This window comes from Tamandua tetradactyla, chromosome 3, assembly GCF_023851605.1.
Source record: "Tamandua tetradactyla isolate mTamTet1 chromosome 3, mTamTet1.pri, whole genome shotgun sequence".
In the NCBI taxonomy this organism is placed as follows: Eukaryota; Metazoa; Chordata; class Mammalia; order Pilosa; family Myrmecophagidae; genus Tamandua; species Tamandua tetradactyla.
Genome location: NC_135329.1, coordinates 169,743,556 through 169,769,461, shown reverse-complemented (window position 1 = coordinate 169,769,461; position 25,906 = coordinate 169,743,556). Strand labels below are relative to the sequence as shown.

Genomic DNA, 25,906 nt, shown 5'->3' with positions numbered 1-25,906 from the left:
AAGTATACGTACAGACACGAATAAGTAGATCTTTGGGGAAATTAGATGCGTGTAATATGCAATAGTCTGATAACAGGACATTTTTAGTGTCTTTTTGGCTTGATTTAAACTTGATGGGGTGTGCCGCATTACAGAATACATGAAACGATGGGCTCATTCCAACAGAAAATGACTTAGAACCAAACAAATAAGTTTCAATACACAAGGGGTATCTTCTCAGTATGTAATTAAACAACCTCTTTCAATATCCTCAAACTCAGATTGGCATGTACAATTATAGTAATGGGTAGGCAGTAGCTCAGTGATTTTAGATTGAGTTTGCCACAGTTCAGAGGCAAAAGAGGTAGAAGAGAACAGCAGAGCCCAGAGAGCAAGTTAACAATGACAAGACTTTGGTGTAACATATCTAACTACCAGATCTCAGAAAAATTATGAGAGATTGTTACTTTTTTGGAGCTCTTTTGTTTGAGCTTAACTGCATGACTATTTTGAATAGGGAAATTGTTTTAATTAAAAATATTAAAAAGCTGGAAATGATTTACAATCTCTGCAAATGTTAAGCTCTGTAATGTTTCCTTGAAAGTAAACTCCACTTATCTTTATTGCTTGATAAAAGTAAAATAACCCTTACAAGATTTCAGATTGTGTGTGTGAAAGCTCTTTGGAAAGTGGTAAAAGAAAGAAAAAGCTAGGTTAAATAATGACAAATAAATGACATCTGCTTGCCCTTAATTCTCAATATCAGTTGGCTACTACAAGTTTCATAGTTTCAAAACCTGTCACCCCAATTATGTGCTTTTGAGGGTGAGAAATAAGGAGAATATCTGTGTTACTAAAATCATTTACTTATCTCTTTCTTAGGGCTATAGACCTGGGATTTTGTGGGTGCAATTGTGTGTGTGTGTGGCAGGGGACACAGCTTAGGTTAGAAAGTAGGAATGTTTTTTAATGTTATTTATAGTACTTGATATGCACTTCAATATACAACCAGAAATCATCATGTGATTCCTCAAGTGCAATGGAAATAGATCATTAGTTTTGCCCAGATATTCATTATCTTCTTCAGTCTTTATAATTTGTTCTGTGTATTTGGTTGTAAAATCAGTACTTTGGGATCATGATACGGGTTTATTATATTGGCATATCACATTTTTACTAGACGGCATTTGAAATTTACCAATGTTAAATTCTTTTGTTGTGCAGCTTTACAGAAGCTTATGGTGATATTTGGTAGATAGTGCTAAAAGTCACAGTGGAAGCTTAAGCAGAAGTAATCATCAATATTTATAGAATAGGCTCAGTATAGAAAGAAACTGGAAAATATAAAATCAGAAAGAAAACTAAACACAATTTCCTGGGATTGGGAAAAATAAGATCTATCCTATAGTCTAATAGTGCTTGCTGTCTTTCACACACACACCCACACATACACACTCTTTTGTTTTGAGGGTTTAAAAATGCTTCCATAAAATATAGATTCATTTACATAATGCCACTCTAAACATAAAAAAGTAAAATTGAAATTAGATTCACCTTCCTTGCTTCCAACATGAATCACTGAAGTCTGCCTTTTCTCCATAACTCTTCCTACTGCTTACAGGACACGAGCTTATTGCCTCTGCCCTCCTGGTTCAAGAAGAAAACTCTCTATTTTTGGCAACCAGTAGCACCAGCGTTATTAGCAAATATATTTTGTGGTAAACTTTCCCAAAGTAAGATCAGGTTTCCTTCTTTGGGTTTTAATACCCATCATCATTTGGCCACCCCACCAATGTAAATGATGCTTTTTTTGGTCTCTCATTCTGCAGCATCTACTCCTTTCCCTATACATAGACAACAAAGTTTGCAGCTTATTTGCTTCCTGTATATCCTTTTTAGGTTCTGAACCCCATGCATGCCCTTCTTTCCCCTGACAGTCATCCTTTCTAGAAAATCCACCCCTGTGCCTGTTGGCATCACTTGGATAAATCTTGTGTGGAGGAAGATCATGGCTAAAATAGCCAAGCGGTGTTCATTTTTATGGATATTTACCTAGGGGGTTTTCCTATTCAGCTGTTCTTAGACCTTTACTAGAATTTTTTATTTATAAAGATTCTTTATAGTCTCGTTCTGCAGGTGCTGGTGCAAAATCATCAGAGGAAGTTGTAAATGAGGTCGCCAGTGACATATTGGGTAAACTTCCAAATAACTTTGACGTTGAGGCTGCAATGAGGAGATACCCAACCACTTATACTCAGAGCATGAACACTGTACTTGTCCAAGAGATGGGACGGTTCAATAAATTGCTGAAAACCATAAGGGAGTCATGCATTAACATTCAAAAAGCAATCAAGGTAAGCTGAAATGCACCGAAGAAAAAAAACATTAAGTTAAATATGTCATTCATTTATTTAGCAAATATTTATTGGTACAGGTTCTGTACAAGCACTTGTCATAGTTTGGGGCATAGAAAATATCTCTGCCCTTGGGGAACTTATAGAATTCTGAGGTAGCAGTTAATAAACAGATAAGTAAGTAAAATAAAGATTATGTTAGATAGTGATAGATAGGAGACGTGCCAAGGAGACACAAAGTGTCCGGAAATAAGAAAGATAAAACCTCTACCCTCATAGAGCTTGTGTATTTTAGTGACGAAGACAATTTTTAAAAATAAATGAATATATATTTCAGCAACTAATATGTTCTATGGGGAAAAAATGAAATAGATTAAGGGGAGAGAGAATGATGGGTGAGAAGCTCATTTAGTCAGGTTGAATCAGCCCCTCTGAGGAGGGTCTCATAAGCAGAGGCCCCAGTGATGCAAAGAAGCAAGCCATGGGACCTTTGAGGGGAAGGGACAAGATTGGCGTTTTCCATGAACATGAAAAGGAAGGTTGGTGTGGCTAGAGGAGGGTGAGCATGAGGGAGATGGCAGGACTGGAAAGAGGAAACCAGGAGTGAGCTCATGATGGCCTTAGGGGCCTTAGTAAAGGGGCTTGAGTTTTATTCTGAAGTCTGAGGTACAGGGAAGCCTTCAGAGGATTTTGAGCAATGAAGTGAAATGGTGTACATTTTTAAATTTCACTCTGATCTCTGCAAAAAAGATTGTGGGAGAACAAGTGTGCAGGCAGAGGCCATCACATTATTGAGGTAGTCCAGCTGAGTTGGTCTCTGGTGGTAGCATTAGAGGTGGTGATAAGCGGGTGGATTTTCATTATTATTAAATGGGGAGTCTGCTAGGCTGGCTGGAAATTGATGTGGATTTGAACAAGAGCAGAGTCAAGGATAGCTCATAAATTTTTGGCCCTAAGCAAGTAGAAGAGCTGGGGAAGGAACAGGTTGGAGAAAGAAAATCAAGAACTATGTTTTAGTCATGTTAATTTTGAAATTCCTGGTACACTGAATGGAGAGGTTGCGTTGGCTGCTAGATAGATGCTGTAAAATTCAAGGAGAAGGTCAACACTGGAGATAAATTTCAGAGTCAACAATATACCAATCCTATTTAGATATGAAATGTACAAATTAACTCAAATATTTTAGTAGTACTGATGAGTATGGGTCACTTTGAAGCATTAGTTCCCTCCATTCAACCATTCAACTCAACAAGCTACTAATAATTACCTTTCCCTTAATATTCTTTTATCATTCTCTTCCTATTTCCCAAATTTTGTTAAGAAAAACCTAACTTGAGTTGATTTCTGGAAGTAGTGTGGCAAATAAATCCACATATTAGGTTTGCTTCTTTTCGTGATTTCTCGTGAAATGACCAGCCAATCTAACTGGGAAAATTCTGTGTCACATTCTCAGGAAATGTAGTAAAATTAAATGTATTTTGTGAAATTATGATCATAAAAATGACAGTATCCAGTATAGTAAACCATAGCCAGTTGTAAAATATCTAGGATAAAAGCGATTTCTTATAGTAAATTACAATAAATTTAACTAAGGAATATATAGAACCTATATGAGGGGGAAAACCCTTAAGGTTCTACTGAGACTTAAAATGCAAATAAGCAGAAATAGAATCTTATTTTCAATCAGCATAAAACTCAGTATCGTAAAAATGTTAAAGGTATGCAAACATAAATAGACTCAACTTCTGTTTAGCCAGTATCCAGGCAAACATTTAAACATTTACTGGTACCCATTGTTGGTAAGGATGTTGAACACCAGGAATCCCCATATGCTGATGGTGGCTATATAAATTAGCACAACCTTTTTGGGATACAATTTGGCAATATCAGTCAAAATGTGAAACCTCCATTATCCTAAAAACACGGACACATGCACATGTATGTGAGGTTGAAGGCACAGGAATGGTCAGCATGGCATAATTTTAATAGTAAATAATTAAACATAAATCTAAATGCTTATTTTTCAGTGATTACACAATGGAACACCCATCAATGAAAAGAATAAGGTAGATTTTTACTCGCTGGTATGAAAATATGCCAAAGCATATTGATACATAAAAAAAGCAAGGTATATAACTGTACATATTTCATGACCCAATTTGTGACTTTTTAAATATATACTAAAAAAATTTTATTCTCCTGAATTTGTCACATTTGTTTTATCATTCTCACTGTGTGTGTATATATGTGTGTGTTTTATATATACATGTGTGTATATATATTTTTTAATTATTTGAGAGTAGTTCCTTGCTTACATTATTTCCCTTTATCTCTAAATACTTCAGTGTTACAAAACCACAGTATAATGATCAAATATAGAAATTGTAATCGCGATACAATATTTGTATCTGATCAACTGCAGCATTCTAGCTCCAGTTTTGTCAGTTGTCCAAATTAGGTATTTTATAGAAATATTTTTCTAGTACAGGTTCCAGATCAAATTAGATAATATTGCATTTAGTTGCCATGTCTCTTTAGTTTTGTTTTATTCTGGAATAGTTCCTCATTGCCTTTCATGGTGACATTTTTTAAAAATACAGATCAATGATTTTAATCTAAAATTTCATAAGAGAATAGTGAGGAAGAGGCATAGGAGTATACACATAAATTCTGACCCATTTGAAAGGAATACTTGGCAAAAAATGCCTTGAAAGTAAATATTAATATATTCATTGAAGACTCTATGCATTTAACCCATCATTGCTTCCTTATACAGTAGTCCATATCTGATATACCCAACAGATTTTTCCTTTTTATGTAATTAAACATGTATTGAGCTATTTATAACCAAATATAAATTATTCAAAACCTCTGACTTTCTTCAATGATAATTATAAATACCAGCTATAGACTATTTCTGAGCTTGGCCCTTTCATACATTGACACGAATAATTTCAACATTTCTTTCTATTCAGTAAACTTTTATTACCTAGTAACTATGTTTCTGGTATTGATAAAGAAAATGAGGCTCAGACTGGTTAAATAATTTATTTAAGGCCACACAAGGGCTGTAACTAATGAAATCAGGACTTAATTCTGGGTCTTTCTGGCTCTAAAATGCTTACTCTTTTCTATTAGATCGCATTGCTTTTCCAAATGTAATAGAGAAGAATAAATTTTAAATTGCACAAAATGTTATATAATATGAACCAATCTGAAAAAGTAAGAGAAGTTTTTCAGTTTTTATCAGGCTGGCTTATACATATTGTCAATTAGTTTTTATAATCTTCTAAAACTCTGGGGTTTGCTCTCAGTGATGGGATTCTGCTTCAGAGAGGGTCTAGTTTGCTGGTTTTAACTTCTGTTTTGTTACTCTCTGACTCTGAGGAATTGTTAAAGGACATGCTTTTCCTAGTCCCTCTATACCTGCTCCCCAAACAATGGCCTGGTAAAACCACACATGCTTCAGTACTCCTTTAAGGAGAAACAAGAAAAGGTGAGTATGTGAGTGGTTGTTTTCCTAGAAGGCATAGTGTTGAGTTTATTGAAAACCCAATTAAGCATTAGCACTAGATAAACTCACTCATTCGGAGCATGATGATCATGTAGTTACTGTCATTCTCAAGGAGGAGGGCATGGGCAGGAAGGGAACAGGCAGGAGTGAGGGGGGTAAAGGGTGAAGGAAGGGAGTGATCGAGGGGGAGGAGGAACGATGGCGGGGGCGGTGAGAAGCAGGAGGTAGATGAGGAGAAGGACAACTGTGAGCGCATAGAAATTTTGAACAACATCATTTATAAACTGACCTAATTGGTGTTTATAGAATATTGCTTCCAACAAGAGTATAATACATATTTTTTTTTCAAATTCGTATGGAACGTTTACAAATATTCACCATAGAAAAAACCATAAGGCAAGTCTCAAGTTAAAAGGCTTAAGGTCATGTGAGTATATTCTCTAATCACAGTGGAATTAAGCTGCAAAAAACTAGCAAGAAGATTACGAACAAAAAATACTCTTCTTAATAATCCATGGCAAAAATTTTTTAAAAAGGAAATCCAAAAATAACTTACATGAAATCATAATGAACATGTCAACATCTTAAAACTTGGGAAATGCATCTTCAAATAAATGTTAGAAAGGAAAAAGCCTAATGAAATAAAATAAAAAATTAATTGAAAAAAAGGAAACAAACCTACAATAGAGAAAAAAGCCAAATGGTGGTTATTTAAAAAGATTAACAGAACTGATAAACTCTGGCAGACTGATCAAGAAAAAGCGAAAAGAAACAAGCTAATACAATAATGGAAAGGGGGATGTTACAAGAGATCTTATAATCTAAGAGATCTTAAGAGGATATGAAAACTTTAGGCCAATAAGTTTTAAAATGTTAATGAAATGGACAGATTCTTGGAAAAACTCATTACCAAAATTGATAGAAGAATAATTAGAAAATCTGAATAGTCTTTTATATGTTTTTAAATTGAACGCATAATTCAGAAGTTCCTCTTTCATGTGGAAAGCCTCCCTCGGGTGTCCAGTAAGTTTTGTCTGTCTGCCACTGTGTTAGAAGGGGCTTTAGCATGGTAAGTGCACACCTGAGCACCCTGGTGCGCTTGCTGACCGCGATCCTCACTGCAGGGAAATCGGGCTGGACTGTCCAAGAGCTGGTGATTCAGTGTCATCAAGGGTTTCTTGCTGGCCTGTTCTTCCTCTGTCCTTGCTGGGAAATCAAGGTCTGGCTTCCAGCACTCTGGGTGCTCAAAGCAGGAAGGAAGCTTAGGGATCTCAGCATCCAGCACACAAGCATTCAGTCATCCTCCTGATTTCAGTGTGCTGACTCTGACTTTACATGGGCCTGGTAGCCCCCATTCCAGGGATCTCCCTACTTTCTTCTCCAGGTTTCATTCAAGGTAGGTACTGTGCCGTTTGGCGGGAAGACCTAGAAATCTCATTCTCAAACCACGTTTCAACAATCCTTTCCATTTACCACCACCTTCTTCCCTTCACTTTCTGAAGTGTCAAGGGCCATTAGTTCCCAAGATTTGGGGGTTTTCTGCAATGTAAATCTGGCTGATTCTTAGCTTTCCCTTCTGCCAATTTAGGATCATATTTTTCTTGATTACTAAGTCAGCTACCACCAGTTCACATGCTTCCCATCTTCCAAAATCAAATTGTTGTTGTCCCTTTCCTGTTTTTCTGCACTTGGGGGCTTACACCTTAAAAACAAACTAACAAAAAAATACCTTACTATTGTTTTAGTGGGGTTTGGGGAAGGAGGCTAATGAGATGTGTGTGTCTAATCCATCAAATTTCCTCCAAAAGCTTCCGCATATGTTAGTTGAAATAATATTGACTAAGGAAAAAACATAAATGACAATGGCAGCTGACCTAATGGCAGGATCATGTGGATAGGGATTTTCAGGGGTCTCAAATTTTTGACATCATTGCATCAGCAATTCCAAATGGGACAAGGCCAATTAGACTTCACAGTTGGATTCCAGGCTATTTTAACTTTTCAAAGTATTTGATATCATTTTCCTAATTTTATAATCATGACCATCCTTTTAATAAGGCAGAACAGATATATTGTCCACTTACTGGACAAGTGAACAAAGTCAAATTTAGGCTGTGATTTAATAGCTAGTGTGTTGCCAGGTGTAAATCAGGAGACTTTTCATTAGCATTTTATTAAGTTAAAAGTTAATGTTTTTCTAAGGAATAGTTCAAAGACGTCATGGCTTACTTGTGGATGCAAAAGCAAATTACTTTCTTTTTTCCTATGTGGCTCAATCTTAACTATTCACATAGAATGATTGTGAAGAAGGCATTTAGGAAGGGTTGGTCTACTACCTATACTTTCATGTTAATCAAAGATTAAATGTATTCCAGGGGCTTTTAGTGATGTCTGCAGATCTTGAAGAAGTTGTTAGCAGCATTCTGAATGTCAAAATTCCAGGAATGTGGATGGGTAAATCCTACCCTAGCCTTAAACCACTTGGCAGCTATATAAATGACTTCCTTGCAAGATTAAAATTCTTGCAGGTGAGTTCATCCAAATCATCATATATTGTTAAGTTTCTTCTGGTTTCATTTTGTCAAAACAACTAGTGTAATGTGTGTATTACTCTTTCATTTATTGTGCATCCTAGGTACAACTGACGACTACTCAATATTGTATAAATTTAGGTAACTGTTATATTGGCCAAACTGTAGTATTGGAAGTAGAATTTCTGAAAGTTTCTTTAGGAGCAGATATTCATGCTCACTGAAGTCAAGCATTCAAGTCAGTGACATTTGAAGAGAGAAAACAATTGATTATGTTGATTTTTTTTCATTAAATATTTAGCATTGAAATAGATATCGCAGGTGGGCCACAGTGGCTCAGCAGGCAGAGTTCTCACCTGCCATGCCAGAGACCCAGGTTCATATCCAGTGCCTGCCCATGTAAAAAAAAAATAGATACCTCATGCAGAGCATGTTGAAAACAAACAAACAAAAACAGACAAGCTGGTGAGAAGCATTATTTCTTCCTTTCTCAGCAGTCTTCTAGGTCATGAAATCACCAGCTCACAGGTTCAGCCCAAGACAGTAATAACCTCAATGGCTAATTGTTTTGGGAACATTGAGTGGGCAGAAGCCTACTTCCTAATTTTCTGGTAATACTGGAGCTTAACTTATGTTCTTATTAACAGTCATATCCATTAGAATTATCGATTAACTTCCTAGACACTGTACCTAATGCATCAGGAACTGCCTATGAGGAAATTTCTGCAGGGACAAAAAGACTAATACAGGCCCTCTATTGGATTACAGCCAGAATAAGGAATTCCGTTTGTTGTTCAAAGATGAAGAAAAGGTTTTTCAAATTCATTTCCTCCAAATTGACTTCCCTAATTTACTATTTAGTTAAAGTCATATTCAACTAGTTCATCATTAGAAGCTATGATGTGAATAGATAATCCAAGTATCTTGATATTCATAAAGACCTGAAATTCTCTCTATCCTGCTTCTTCTCGGAGGCCCTTGTACAGTAATGCATTTCCATATATTGAATTTCATTGTATTTAGTACAGTAGGAGGGAAAACTCCCGAAGAAATATGCTACTGGGTACTAAAGACTTATTAGGAAGAAAAAAAGTGAGAAAACATTATTTTCTGTCCAAATTTTATGGTTATCTCTTCAATCATATAACATGATGTATGGTGAAACAATGTATGCTAATTGCTCGATATAGTATGGAGCTTTTCTGAAGGACCATTGGGCGTGTATAAAACAGCCATTTATATTTGCACTCATGCGTATTGTGATTCCCAAGCTGACATGATGGATATGAAATTGAAGTCAGAACCAGCACTGAATTTAGTACTTGTTTTTAAAACCTTGAGAATATAGCTTGTTATACCTGAGAGTGTTAACGTATTCATTAGTTAGCCTAAAAGACAATAATAGAAATGCTTTTAGTCAACTTTTTTTTTTTTTTTTTTTTTTAAAGACAGAGAAGGAAGGAAGGATGGAAGGAAGGAAGGGAGGAAGAAAGGGAAACATCTTTAAACATTTTCTTGTTTTATTATATTTTGTTTGTTTGTTTGTTTTTTACATGGGCTGGGGCCGGGAATCGAACCGGGGTCCTCCGGCATGGCAGGCAAGCACTCTTGCCCGCTGAGCCACCGCGGCCCGCCAGTCAACTTTTATTAAGCTGTGTTGCATTCAGATAGTTGAAAGTCTCTGTTGTTAGGATGCTTTGTTTTGCTCTCACAGCAATGGTATGAGGTTGGCCCTCCTCCCGTCTTCTGGCTTTCTGGCTTCTTCTTCACACAAGCCTTCCTGACTGGTGCCCAGCAGAACTACGCCAGGAAATACACCATTCCCATTGATCTACTTGGGTTTGATTATGAAGTAATGGAAGACAAAGAATATAAGAATGCTCCCGAAGATGGTAAGTGCCGGGACAGTATGAATTGGCTCATATCTGGGCCCTGAATGAAAATATGACATTCTTGCTTAATTTTCTCACCTGTTACAAAAGGCATCCTAATGTTTGTAACTTATCCTTAAGTGGTTAAGAAAAAAAATGTGTGGAGACACAGAGTCAAAGATAGACAGGGAAAGAGACATAGAAACAGAGACAAATAGATAACCATAAAGCAAAGTGGGGTAAAATGATAACAATAGGTGAATTTGAGTAAAGGGTATATGAATATCCCTTGTACTGTTTTTATTTTTGCAAAATTTTGTTAAGTTTGAAATTATTTCTAATAAAAAGTTCAGAAGAAAGTAATCATCAAATTAATAATATATGGGATAATCAACCATAATTTTATGTTGGTTTTGGGGACTCAAGAGGCATTTGGAATATCACAGTTAGCAATTTCGATGGGCTCCTGCTCCTCAATAACCTGTACTTTAGTGGGAGATACTAACAAGGAGGTATATAAGCACAACCTACTATGATACATTACACTGCCAATTGGTTTTACTTCAAATTGATTTTCACAAATTTCAAGGGCTCCAACAATATGAAGCAGCCTTACAACAGTTCCTTGGGAAATTTGCTTTCCCACTCCCAAAATGACCACTTATCACTTCTTTCCAATTCACTCTGCCCCCATATTCCATGTCATCCTTCATTGAAAAAATAAGATGCTATCAGAAAAGTACTTTTACCACCACCAAATCCATAAATCTTTCAATATCTGCACCCCTTGGAGAGCCAGATCCTATTTCATTTTCTTTCTTCTTCTCAAGTGCTTTACTCCTTCACCTGGACTTTCTGTTTCTAGAATGAACAGTATTTCTCTTGGTATTGGATAATTCCTGTCAGCATACAAAAATGCTCTAGGATCTCCCATCTTAATTCAATGAACAATTCCATTTTTCTTAACATCCATATCCCCTCATCTACTTTCCCATGTCTCTGTTCCCCTTTATAACAAAATTTCTCAACAATTGTCTTTATATGCTGCTCCAGGTTCTCATTTCCTAATTCCTATCTTCCTTTCATCCTCTCCAATGAACTGATGCTGTTCTTGTCAGCTACTAGTGACTTCTACATTGACAAATCCCATGAATTCTCTTCCGTATTCATCTTAGCCTATTGACAGCTTCCTCTTTCCAGAGACATTATTGTCATTCTGATTCTAGGCTATCACCGTTTCCTGATTTCCTTCTTCTCCATGGTCATGTTCATGCTTTTTGGCTGGCTTTTACTCCTCTAACTATTGAAGTTCCCAAGACTCCATCCTGGGACTGTTTCTGTTTTCTCTTTACATCCTTTCTCCAAATGACCCTATCCTTTTCTCTGTCGTTAAACATACCTCCTTGCTTATGTCCTCCAAATTTAAATCTCCAGTCTAGATCTTTCCTCCGAGATCCAGACCTCTATATCCAATTGCTCACCTAACATGTCCACTTTGAAGTCTCTAGATAGCTAACACTTTCAATAAATCTCAATAGATGTTGCCACCATCCAGTCAGAAAACCATGGATTCTTCTTCCTTCTTCTAGTCTCTTATATACTCATATCAAATGCAGTCACTTTTCTATAACCCTATTGGAACCACCATTTTTTTTTATTGTATGTTGTATGGCAGGGTCACATTTCATTATTTTTCCATGTGAGTATCCCATTATTGTAGCACCATTTGTTGAATTTTTGTTTGTTTTTTGTTTGTTTGCTTTACTTGTTTTGTTTGTTTGGGAAGTGCATCAACCAAGGATCAAACTTGGGTCTCCTGCATGGCAGGTGAGAATTCTGCCACTAAACTATCCTTGCACACCTGCAAGCACCATTTTTATCTAGATTTCTTCTCTAGTCTAATTTCTTATTTCCCTACTTGTGTTGTTACTCACTTATAATCCTTAATTTATATATTAGCTACATACATTCCTTAAAAGGTAAACTGATCACATTAGATCTTAGCTCCCTTGAAAACCCAAACAACTAAATAAATAAAGATACTTTTCCCATTGTAGTTAGAATAAATCCAGATTCTTTTCCATGACTATGAGACCAGGTACTGCCTACCTGTACTATTTCACCATTACTCATGTGCCACCTTTCCATTCTGACAGTTCCTAGAATGCCTCAAGCTCTTTCCTCTTTGGGATCTTGGTACACACTATCCCTAAGCCCAGATTCAACATGGTGTGCACTTCTCAGTCTTCAGATCTCAGCTTAAATTTTAGCTCATCAGTAAGACCCTCCATGGGCAGTATTTTTTTAAATGTGTTTTTATTAAGATATCTTCATACTCCATACAATCCATCCAAAGTATACAGTTTTTCACAGTATCATCACATGCTTGTGTATTCATTGCCATGATCGTTTTTAGAACATGCATTACTCCAGAAGAAGAAATAAAAAGAATAAAAAAGAAAAACCCAATATATCCTGTTTTGGTTTGCTAATGCTCCCAGAATACAAGACACAAGAAATGGAATGGCTTTTAAAAAGGTGACTTTATTAAGTTGTAAGTTTTAAGTTCTAAAGGTATGAAAACATCCAAACTAAGGTATCTAGGAGAAGATACCTTGACTCAAGAAAGGGCCAGTATTACTTACTCTTACTCAAGCTTCAGCTAGATATTGCTAATTACCATGGTTGCTAAACCCCAAACAAAATCATTCCTGTTAATCCTAAAGAACACCTAGGACTTTATCTGACACTCTGCAAAAGTTTCACACACTAAGATTACTTTCCAGAAACCTACACCCCCCAGATGGTTCCTAAGCCAGATAAGTCCTGAAACCCAGAAGGACCAGTTTCTCCAAGAACATCAACTAGTTCGATCCTCCTATCCCATATTATTGACACCCCTTTCCATCATGCGAAAGTTAGAATGGGCTTAGCCTAAATATCCCTAAAGACTAGGAGAACGATCAAAAAAGAAAGAGGAGCTACACAGAGAAGATAGGGTTTAACAAATGAGTATGACTGCTGAATCATTGTATTGATTTATCTTTCAGTCTCCAGTGTCTTGGAGCAGCTGGAAGGAAAAACCTGAAACTGTGGAACCGTAACCCATACCAAACTCTGAAATCTGTTCTATAATTAGTTGCTGCAATGTACTTTGAAATTTATTGACTTTTTGCATATATGTTATATTTTATAATAAAAATGTTTTTAAAATACTATAAAAAAAAAAAAAGAAAGGGCCAGTGACATTCAGGGTTGCGCTCTCTCAACTGGTAAGGCACATGGTGATGTTTACTAGTTTTCTCCCACTCCTTCTTCAAATGACTTCCCTGGAGACAATTTCTTTCTGCATCTCCAAACTTCCATGTCTGTGTCAGATCTGAAGCTTTTTCCGAAATGGTTCCTTCTTAAAAGACTCCAGTAAGCAACCCCACCTTGAATAGGGTGGAGACATCTCCATGGAAACCACCTAATCAAAATGCCCCACCCTCAACTACCCACAGGGTGGGTCATATCTACATGGGAACAACTTAATCAAAAAGATCCCACCCAACAATATTGAATCAGGATTAAAGAAGTTGGCTTTTCTGGATACACAGCAGTTTCAAACAAGCACACATCTCATACCCCATGCCTCCCACTTAATGACCGGAAGTATTGCAATCTACCCAATTTTAAGAGTTAGAATAGAGGTAGGTTAACTAAGACAGTGTGATATTGACAGATCTGTATATATCAGTGGAACAAAACATAATATCCAAAAGTAGATCCATACAGAGACAACTGATTTTTTTTTCAGTATGGTTATATAATCATTATTAAAGATCAGGGCTGCTAGATTACAGTTCAGCAACCTTCACATATTTCCTCTGGCTACTCTAAAACATCAGACTCTAAAAAGAAATATCTATATAATGAGTCAGCAGTCAGAGTCATTTGTTAAATATTAATTTCTCCGTTACACCTCCTTCCCCTCATTTGATCGTTCTCTCAATCTTCAGGGGTATCGGTACAATGACCATTTTAACTTCTTTGTGTTGGAAAGGGGTGTTGATCTTCTGGGGTAGAGAAATGAATCTGGTTGTTATTCTTGAAGAGCCTGAGACCTCTGGGTTTCAGAACTTACCTGGTTTGGATCAGTCAGGAGGTCTTAAGTTTCTGAAAAGATAAACTTACTAAGAAAAATGATTATAGAGAGTTAGAACCCAGGCCATGCCTTAGGGTTTTCAGGAATACTGTTGGTTGGGGCTTGGGGCTTGGCATGCTGTGATAGTTTAAAATATCTCACTAAAGGTTGCATAACAGTGACCTCCAGAATGACCTCTCAACTCTATTTGAGATCTCTTAGTCCCTGTTTTGGTTTGCTAAAGCTGCCAGAATGCAATATACCAGAAATGCTCCTAATCCTAATCCAATCTTGTGGAGGCAGCCATTTCTTTTAGACCCTATTCACTGTATGTCGGAAACTTGATTAGATTATCCCCACAGAGATGTGACGCATCCAATTGTGGATAGTAACCTTCGATTAGAGGGAGATGTGACTCACCCCATTCCAGGTGGGTCTTGATTAGTTTACTGGAATCCTTTAAAAGAAGAGAGCATTTTTTTTGAAAGAGCTATGAAGCAGAGAGCCCACGCCAACAGAAACCTTTGGCGATAAGGAAGGAATGTGTGTCCCAGAGCGCTTCATGAGAGGCCTGGAGAGAAAGCCAGCAGACATTACCATGTTTGCCATTTGCCTTTCCAGTTGAGAGAGAAACCCGGAACGTCATCGGCCTTTCCTGAGTGAAGGTAACTTCTTGTTGGTGCCTCAGTGTGGACATTTTTATGGATTTGCTTAAACTGGGAAATTTTCATGGCCTTAGAACAGTGAACTAGCAACTTATTAAATTCCCCTTTTAAAAAGCCATTCCATTTCTGGTAGATTGCATTCTGGCAGCTAGAAAACTAAAACACAGGGCTTGCAGGATCATGTATCAACCCTATACATAGCCTCCTGTGGAACCACCACACTGCCCTCCAGAGGGGCTGCACCATTCTACTTTCTTATGTTATAATCACATAGTTACACATTCACCAGCACAATATACATGAGAACATTTCCATTTCTTCCACAAAGAAGAGAAAAAAGAAGAGAAACAATAAGAATCTAAAACTTCTCCATTATATCCTCCTCATTATTGACATTTAGCTTTGGTATATTGCCTTTGTTACAATTAATGAAAGAATACTACAGTGTTACTACTAACCATTGTGTTACTTACAAGCTTCCATAATGCGATATACCAGAACTGGAATGGCTTTTAAAAAGGGGTATTTAATAAGTTATAACTTTGCAGTTCTAAGCCTATAAAATTATCCAAGTTAAAGCATCCAAGGAAGGCCCATGGGTCAGGAACAGAAGGGAAATGCAGAAGGAAAATGCAGCTGTGTAGTCATGTGTCTGGCATCTGCTGGTCTCTTTCTCCTGGGCTACATTGTTTTCAGGCTCTGTTCCTGTGGGGGTTCCTCACTTTTCTTCTCAAGGGCTGGCTTTCATCTCTTGGCTTCCCTTGGCTCTTTTCTAATTGTTGTTTGCATAAAATATCTTTTTCCAGGCTTTCACATTCAATCTGTTTTTGTCCTTGGGTCTTAAGTGAGTCTCTTGCAGACAGTATATGGATGGATCAGTTTTTAATACCCCATTGTGCCAGTCTAAATCTTTTGATAAGTTAGTTTAATCCATTAATATTTAATGTTATTACCATGAAGAAAGTATTTTCTTTTACCATTTTGTCTTTTGGATTTTATCTGTCATATTTTATCTGTATTTTCTCTCTCTGTCTTTACCTTATTAGTTACCCTTACTGCTAATCTTCAGTTCTATACTCTTCTCTAAGCCACTTTCTCCTGTTTTTTCCTATCTGCCTATAGTGCTCCCTTTAATATTTCTTGTAAAGTATATCTCTTGTTCACAGACTTTCTCAGGGTCAGTTTATCTGTAAGTATTTTAAACTCTCCCTCATTTATTTTTTTTTGTTTTGTTTTGTTTTAGTTTGTTAATGCTGCTGGAAATGCAATATACCAGAAATGGGTTGACTTTAAGAAAGGGAATGTATTAAGTTACAAGTTTACAGTTCTAAGGCCATAAACATGTCCAAACTAAGGCATCTAGAGAAAGATACTTTAACTCAAGAAGGGCTGATCTGGGAAGGTACGTAGCTGGTGTCTGTTGGTCCTTTGGCTCCTGGTTTCAAATAGCTTCCCTGGGGGCATTTTCCTTCTGCATTTCCAAATGTCTCTGTCTGCATTGGCTCTGAAGCATTTTCAAATTGGTTCCCTCTTAAAGGACTTCAGTAAGTGGATTAAGACCCACCTTGAGTGAGTGGAGACACATCTTCATGGAAGCCACTTAATAAAAAATCCCACCCTACCCCCCAATTGGGTTGGTTACATCTCCATAGAAACAACCTAATCAAAAGTTCTCACCCTAAAATATTGAATCAGGATTAAAGAACATGGCTTTTCTGGGGTACACAGCAGTTTCAAACCAGTACAATTTTGCCAGATATAGAAATCTTGGTTGACAGTTTTCTCCTTTAGTATCTTAAATATATCATACCACTGCCTTCTCACCTCCATGGCTTCTGCTGAGAGATCCACACTTAGTCTTATCGAGCTTCCCTTGTATGTGATGGATTACTTTTCTCTTGCTGCTTTCAGAATTCTCTGTTTGCCTTTGGCATTTGACAGTCTGATTAGTGTCTTGGCATAGGTTCTATTTGAATCTATTCTGCTGTGCTTCCTGGACCTGTAATCTTATATCTGTCATAAGAGTTGGTAAGTTTTCAGTGAGTATTTCCTGTATTATTGCTTCTGCCTCTTTTCCCTTCTCTTCTCTTAGGATACCCATAACATGTACATTTATGCACTTCATGTTGCCATCCAGTTCCATGACCCTGCTCAAATTTTTCTTTTCCCTATCTGTTCTTTTTTTTTTTGTTAATAATATTTTTATTGAGTGTTGCAGCTCTTTTAGAATTTGTCTTTTAGAATTTATTTTAAAAAAATAATATTTTTATTGATAAAACTTAACATTGAAACATACAAACATTCTTAACATACAAACATTCATAGATGGTATACAATTAATGGCTTACAGTAGCATCACCTAGTTGTATATTCATCACCATGATCATTTTTTTGAACATTTGCATCACTCCAAAAAAAAGAAATAAAAAAGAAAAAGAAAAATCTCATACGTACTATTCCCCTTAACCCTCCCTCTCATTGATCACTAATATTTCCATCTACCCAATTTATTTTAGCCTTTGTCCCCCCCTATTATTTATTTTTTATCCATTTTTTTTACTCATCTTCCTGTACTCTAGATAAAATTATCATCAGACACAAGGTTTTCACATTCACAGAGTCACATTGTAAAAGCTGTGTCATTATACAATCATCTTTAAGAAACAAGTCTACTGGAACACAGCTCTACAGTTTCAGGTACTTTCCTCTAGCTACTCCAATATACCATAAATTAAAAAGGGGTATCTGTATAATGCATAAAAATAGGCTCTAGGATAACCTCTCACCTCTGAAATCTCTCAGTCACTGCCACTTGACTTTTTTCTCATTTGTCTCTTCCCCCTTTTGGTTGAGAATGTTTTCTCAATCCCTTGATGTCGGGTCCCAGCTCATCTTGGGATTTCTGTCCCACATTACTGAAAGGGAAAATTAAATTAGTAGAATCTGTTCTGCTCAACTGATGTGGCTACCACGTGACTTTGGTAATAAATTGTTGTAGAGTTTGTTCTGCTCAACTGAGGTTGCCATTTTATGACCTTGATAATAAACTGTTGCAGTTTGTTAAGCTTAACTAAGGTGGCTGTCCTAGTTTGCTAGCTGCCAAAATGCAATATACCAGAAATGGAATGGTTTTTAAAAGGGAAAATTTAATAAGTTGCTAGTTTACAGTTCTAAGGCTGAGAAAATGTTCCAATTAAAGCAAGTCTATAGAAATGTCTAATCTAAGGTATCCAGAGAAAGATACCTTGGTTCAAGAAGGCTGATGGCATTCAACATTTCTCTCTCAGCTGGAAGGGCACATGGCGAACATGGTGGCATCTGCTGGCTTTCTCATGGCTCTGAAAAAGGGACTCTCTCCAAAATATTTCCTCTCTGTGATTCATGGGTGGAGTCACAACTCCATGGAAGCTATCTGATCAAAGTTACCACCCACAATTGGGTGGGTCACATCTCCATGGGAACATTCAAAATGCAATATTGAATGAGGATTAAAGGACATAGCTTTTCTGGGGTCCACCGCAGACTCAAACCAGCACATTCTACCCTTTGGACCCTCAAAAGACATGTTCTTTCCAAATGCAAAATGCATTCATTCCACAAAAATATCAGAAAGCCTTAAACCATTTCAGTAACAATACAAATATAATACAAAGTTAGAAACAGTATAAAATCTCATCAAAGTCAGTTACAGATATGGTTTGTCCTAAGGCAAAATTCTCCTCTGGCTCTGGACTTGTAAAACTCAGAACAAGTTATTTACTGCCAACCTACAAAGGGAAACAGTCATAAGACACATATACTCATTTACGCAGGGATGAAGGAACACAGGGGTCATCAGGTCCAAGCAGTTTTGAAAATCTGCAGGGCAAAGTTCATAAGATTTCAAAGTCTGAGAGTCATTTATCTTCTGGGCTTTAGAAAGCAGCAGTCCCACCCTTTCCAAGGGCTAATGCAGAGGCCTGCCTCCTCTGAACACAACTTTGGGGGACTTTGGGGAGGCCACCTTTTTCTTGGCTCCGCCCTCTCCAAGGATTGGGGTTGCACATCTCCGGGGCACATGCTAAACCCCTCCATGTGGTGGCAACCAGGCTCTCTCCAAACCCAAGGAATGTGCTTCACCCTCTCCAAGGCCTGAAGTGACACCACTCTTCCACTGCAATGAGGTGGAAGGCCCATCCTCTGTCTTTAGGGCAAACTCACCCTCTCCACATGCTTGGGTGGGTCCATTCTCCTGGCCCGAGGCTTCTTAACTTCAGACCCCAACCTCCATGGCGTTGCCTCTGAAGTTATTTTTCCTCCAATGTGTCCCTTCTCTGTCACCCTCATTCCCAACTGGCAGTGACTCTATTTATACAGATTCTGCAACACTTTCATTGGTTTTCTATGCAGTAGCCTCAGATTGTGCCCACCAGAAATAAGGAGTTTCCACAAATTCTTCCTGGATAACTCCATGTCTGATCCTGGCTTTCTCTGAAATAACTGGCTGGTTCCACATTTGGTTAAATCCTCATGTGGGGCACTGTTCTCTGGGGTCTCCCTTTCTGGAGGCCTAGAATTTTCCAGAACTTCAGTTTCTGGTGTCTTTGTACTCAAGAGTTCAGTTCTTAGTTTATCTCTTTCCTGTTGCATTTCACTATAAGCTGCGAGGAGAAACCATGCTGTGCTTTCCACATTTAATTTGGAAATGTCTTCTGCTAAATATCCAAGTTCATGGCTTTTAAAATCTGCCTTCCAGCTAATGCTACTAGTTAAGCCTTCCATCCAAAGCCACTAGATTATCTGCCATTCTAAAACAAGGATTGCCTTCTTTCCAGTCTGCAATAACACACACCTCATGTCTGTCTAGAGCCTGGTCAGAGGTATCTTTATAGTCTATATTTCTACCAACAGTCTCTTCAAAGCATTCCAGACCTTCTCTGTCAAGTTTCTCACAACTCCTCCACTTATCTTCCACTTATCCATTAAAAAAAAAATCTTCCACTTATCCATTTAAAAAGCTGTTCCAACATGTTTGGCATTTGCAAACCACAGCAGCACCTCACTCTCTGGTACCAAAATCTGTTCCAGTTTGCTAGCTGCCGGAATGCAATATACCAGAAATGGAACGGCTTTTAAAAAGGGGAATTTTATAAGTTGCTAGTTTATAGTTCCAAGGTCAAGAAAATGTCCCAATTAAAACAAGTCTATAGAAATGTCTATTCTAAAGCATCCAGGGAAAGACACCTTTGCTCAAGAGGCCAGTGGCATTCAACGTTTCTCTCTCAGCTGGAAGGGCACATGTTGAACATGGTGGTATCTGCTTGCTTTCTCATGGCGCTACAAAAAGGCTCCCTATCTGTTCTTTTGTGTGTAAGATTTCAGATGTCTCTGTTTTGGTTCACTAATCTTTTCTCCTGCCACTTCCAGTGTGCTATTTTATGTCTCCATTGTGTTTTTCATTTCTTCTGTTACACATTTCATGCCCGTAAGTTCTGCCATTTGTTTTTTCAAGTTCTTGAGTCCTTCTGTATGGCCACCCAGTGTCTTCTTTATATGTTCATCTCTTTTGCCACTTTTTCCTTCACCTCATTGATTTGACTTTTTATTTAATTTAGATTTATTTGAACATCTTTAATTAGTTGTTTCAACTTCTGTATCTCTGTTGAGGTATTACTTTGTTCCTTTGGTTGGCCGTATCTTTGTACTTCCTGATATAAGTTGTGATTTTTTGCTCATGTTGAGGCAGCTTATTTTCTTAGTTAGTTTATTCTGGAGGTTGTTTTATCTCTTTTGCCTAGGGTTTTCTTGTTGGTTGGCTTTGTTCTCTATCTGCTCATCTGTCTCACTGGCCAGTTGTCAGATTGGCTCTGCCCCCCAGTCTCCCCCCAGTACTAGGTACCCATGGTGGCCTGCCTCTGTGAATGGGGGGTAGGCATTGGGCATCACAGGAAGGTCTCTCTTTGTGGGTAAAACACGTCTGCTGTCTCACAGTGATGCTTTGTTTTTTACCAGCCCACAAGACCTGGGTTTGTTTTAGGACCCTGCTTTAACAGTTGGTTCAAGCGTATTTCTCAGCCAAAACAGGAGTGGGTTCTCATGCAGGGAGTCTAGACCAGCTCTTATGGGCCTGGGATATATAGAAAGTCTCTGCAAAGTCCTTCAATTCCCTTGCACTTTCTGGTCTGCCCAGCAGAAGCGCTGTTCAGTCACTTAATCACCCTCAGAAGCCATTTGCCTTTGGGCCACAGGCTGCATCAGACCAGGTGGAGCTGGAAATGTAGGGTTCCTGTGCCCTCACTTTGCTGGCCAAAGTCTGCCTCAGTGTGGGACTGTGTCCCCCATTTTACCTGTGGCAGAGGACTCTCCTAGCCATCCTAGTTTTTAGCTGAAGCCCAGGCAAGGATCAGACACCCACTGCTGTTTTCCTCAGCACTGGGGAAAGGGCTTTCGAACCCAGGGCTGGAAACTCAGTCTCTGCCCACATATTCTCAGACTTTTTGTCCCTCACTTACCAGGGCCTTGAAATGTCCTCCTCTTTGTCCCAGGTCTCCAAACAGTGGGGGTCTGTTTCATTGCTGTGAGAGAATTTATATTGTGTCCCCAGAGGGAGAGATCTTGGCTGCTGTACTGTGCCCCTCACATACTGTGTGAGACTGAGTGTGGGACATGGGAGAGGACTGGCCAGTCTGAGATGGAGGTTCCTACCTGACATTTTCTCTTTCTTCAGTTCGGCATTGGTAGGGTCCTCTTCCAGTCTTTTTTCCTCCAGAGTCCTGAACAATTCGGAATTGACCTTTTTTTTTTTAATGTTGAATCTCTAGGGAGAGATTTTCAGTAGCTGTTTATTTACATCGCCATGTTGATGACTTCACCCCTCTCCTATTTCAACAGTCTTATCTATTAAAGCCCCACTCCACCTTTGTATTCTTACAACCTTCTCATCAACATCAGTGCGTTGGTCGTGCTCTGTAATGATTTCTATCCTTCTTAATTGTCTGTCTCCCCTACAACAACGCAAGTACCAAGAGGGCAGTGTCCTTGTCTGTCTCCACCCTTTTTTCCTCAGTATACCTGAGTGTCTGGCACATAACAGACTTTCAGTTGTTTCCATGGAAATTCTAAAAATCCTGCTGCTTGAGTCCACTACAAATTCATGGTATCTAATCCAGCATTTTAAACTACATTTTATTGTACTCCTCTTTAATATTTAATTTTTAATCAGTTTTATGGCAGAAACACATTCAAAAACAATAGATGCGTGGGGTAAAAGATCATTGAGACAAGTGTTAAGTTACACCTGTTATGGTTAAGTTCTTGTGTCAACTTGGCCAGGTGATGCTGCCCGTTTGTGTGATCAAGGAAACACTAGCCTGGCTATTACTGCAAAGACTGGTTTATTAAATCATTAGCGCACTGACTTGCATCGATGGCTGATGACATCTGCAGTCAGCCAAGGGGACTCTTCTGCACTTAGTGTCATTTATTCTAATCAGTTTAAGGCTTTAAAGGAGAAGACAGAAGAATCTCTACCACTTTAGCCAGCCAGCTTCTCCTGGGGGATGCACTGAAACTCTTGGAGCTGTCAGCTCACGGCCTGCCCTATGGAATTTGGACTTGTGCATCTCCACAGTTGTGTGAGACACTTTTATAAAATCTCATATATACAGATAGCTCCTGTTGGTTCTGTTACCCTGGAGAACCCTACTAATACAGTACCTAATCATTTATTCCAACCATAGAAGCCTGGCCCATCATTAACCTAGCCATTTGTTCATCATTTTTTAATTATTTTTTTTAATTTAAATTATTTTTATTTTAATGCCACTTACAATTTTTTTAATTGTAAAAATATCATACAAAATAATAAATTTCAAAGCACTCTGCAACAGTTAGTTAGAGAACAGATTTCAGAGTTTGATATGGATTACAATACTATAATTTTAGGTTTTTCCTTCTAGTTGCTCCAAGACATTGGAGACTAAAAGAACTATCAATATGATTCAACAGTTATACTCATTTGTTAAATCCTGTCTTCTCTGTTATAACTCCACCTTCTCCTTTGATCTTTCTCCCAATCTTTAGGGGTATTTGGGTGCATGCACAGGTCATCAGTGGGGGTGGGATGACCGGGGCTCTGGTGTGTGTGGGGTGCTGGGGATTTTGATCTCACCTGTAAACAACTTGGGCTAGAACTGGCTTTTTTCTTTCCAATTTCTACTCCTCCACCAGTTACCAGAGAAATGCCTTGCCAATTAATAAAAGTTGTTTTATTCCAATTTATTCTTTCCATCAGTTAAAACCCAGAAGGGAGAAAAAATAAGTCTTCCCTCCAGCATCCATTGCAGAGCTATCTATGTATGACTTTTTAACTTTAAAATTAAATAAAATCAAAATTCAGTCCTTCAGGCACGCTAACCACATTTCAAGTCCTTAAAAGCCACATGTAGCTAGTGGCTACCATATTGGGCAGCACAGATAAAGGACATTTCCATCCTATTAAATGCCATGGCTCCAGTGGATATAATACTCTATATACTGCTTTACAAAGTGCTCTCACCTTTATTAGCTAATTTGATTCTAAGCAACTCTGCAGGGTAGACAAAGCAGGTGGTATTGTTTTACAAATAACCGGACAAGCTTTGAGGTTAAAGGAGTTGCTCAAGGTCACACTGCAAATTAGGAACTAAAGCCTAGTCTTTCTACATTCCACATTGCTTCCCTTCACATTTGTGCTACAACTATAATGAATATTTTCATGTGTAGATGAAATTCATATTCAGTGTGGGAGGCTTTACACATGCCATGACTTTTTCATTCATCTCTTATTCGTGTTCCTCTTCAGCTGTTTATAATATTATATTCCAGAGCGAGTTCTATATGTCTTAAGGAGTGGTCTTGGCAAGGAGGATAAATTCTAAAAGAGATTGGAGATTGAACTCTCATACATTAGAGATTTGCAGAAAAGTATTTTGTTCATATGCTGCCTAGTAGTCACTGGAATCCCTATAATTACACTGACTGCTTGCAGATTTCATGGCATTTGACAACATATAATTATTAGCCAATTAAAAAAACAAATTTAATACAACGTTCACATGAACTGAGGACTTCCCATTGGCTAATTAGAAATTCCTTTCATCTTATGCCTTCCATACCTAACTCTATTACTGCATTACGTTAGGCAAAGTATAGATATTTCTTGAAATATGTGGTTAAAACAAAGCACTTTGAAAATGGCTTTTGTTACAGAACAAGGCCTATGTTGCTAACCTATTATTGCCTGCATGGTATTCATAAGCAGGGATTTCAGATTCGGAACCCAATGAACATGCTTATTTAGTATTGTACTAACCTGGTTCTTTTACAATTTAGGTGTTTTCATTCATGGATTGTTTTTGGATGGAGCTTCCTGGAATAGGAAGATCAAGAAACTTGCAGAATCGCATCCCAAAATTCTTTATGATACAATGCCTGTGGTTAGTATTTTTAAATGATATATGGGATGCTATTATAATACACACATACACAGATTCCTATATGAAAACCTTCTGCCTAATTAGTCACATTTTCTAGGCCTCTATCTATCTTCAGCATGGGCAGATTAAGCTATTTAAACACAATTAAGTTACCATGTTACAGCATTATGAGAAAGTGACTGGATAAATTTTCACACAATTTGAAGGGCAGGTATTAGATGGTGTGATAAAACCATAGGTTTTAGGACTTAGATAAATTCCATTTGGGGGGCTCTGAGAGGAGTTCAAAGACAAATCCTTCAGAGCAGCAAGACTGACATCTGAAGAAGCCTGCCATATACACTAGATAATGTGGACAGAAAACAAGTTTCAAATATGAAACCCAAATTGAAAGTCAGAAGGGCAATTTGTGCCAGTTTTAGGAACTGATTGGGATTGAGCTGTTTTTCTTTCACATGGAAGTAGCTTGCAGTTAGTAGCAGTAGGAATTTATAAATGGATTATGATTCTACTGTTTAAGGAAATTAGCTAATAAGAAATAAAACTTCTCATTAGGAAAATTACTCTTGGGTTGAAATGAAATACAACCAATTTGAGAATGTCGTTATATTGTAGCTGTATCTGCAGAACTGCTTTGTGAATCCCTCTTACAATGAATATGGATTCCACAGTTACGTGGGAGAAATAGAGGCTTGAATCCTAAAGCAGGAGGGGATGAATAGCTGGGTAATTTGCTTTTTGACAGGGTTGGTGAGACTGATGTAGACAAATTTTATTGATTTGGTTTCTAACCCTGTTCTGAAGACAGTTCTGAGAGTTTTAAAAAAATGTTTTGAGCAATGGCAGCATGGCTGATAAAAATAAAACCTATCTGAGTAACAAAATTAGCAGACATAACTGACCATACTCTGACAATACAATATTAAGTTCAAATATAAGTAAATAAAATAGTATTGGCTAAAGGTGCTTATACACTTTTTTTCCCCCCAGATGTGGCTGAAGCCCTGTAAAAGAGTAGATATACCAAAACGACCAAGTTATGTTGCTCCACTGTATAAGACAAGTGAGCGGAGAGGCACGTTATCCACCACTGGCCATTCAACAAATTTTGTGATTGCCATGATTCTTCCCTCCGATCAGCCCAAGGAGCACTGGATTGGACGGGGTGTAGCGCTGCTATGTCAACTTAATTCATAACCAGGTGATGCCATTACCCTGTCCCTATTTCTTTTTGGATGGTTGAGAAGAAAGTATATTTTACTTTTAAAACAATTTAAGTCAGTATGACTAGAGTTATACTTAATTATGAATGTATTTATGTGCCAATGCAGGTTAAATTTAAAATGATTCATAACTCAGTGTATAGAAATATTCTGAAATAAAGACTAAAGAAAACACACTGCTCTTTTTG

At 37.8% G+C, this 25,906-nt stretch overlaps 1 protein-coding gene across 1 annotated transcript in view; it reads left to right on the top strand.

The window, feature by feature from the left end:
- The window catches only part of DNAH7 (dynein axonemal heavy chain 7), a 339,933-nt gene that overhangs the window by 299,769 nt on the left and 14,258 nt on the right, over nt 1-25,906 (top strand). Inside the window, exons 61-65 of the mRNA XM_077154513.1 lie at nt 2,103-2,333; nt 8,223-8,375; nt 10,093-10,270; nt 24,392-24,495; nt 25,486-25,696. Coding sequence (XP_077010628.1) covers nt 2,103-2,333; nt 8,223-8,375; nt 10,093-10,270; nt 24,392-24,495; nt 25,486-25,692 — 873 coding nt within the window. The 3' untranslated portion in view covers nt 25,693-25,696. The remainder of the gene's footprint in view (nt 1-2,102; nt 2,334-8,222; nt 8,376-10,092; nt 10,271-24,391; nt 24,496-25,485; nt 25,697-25,906) is intronic.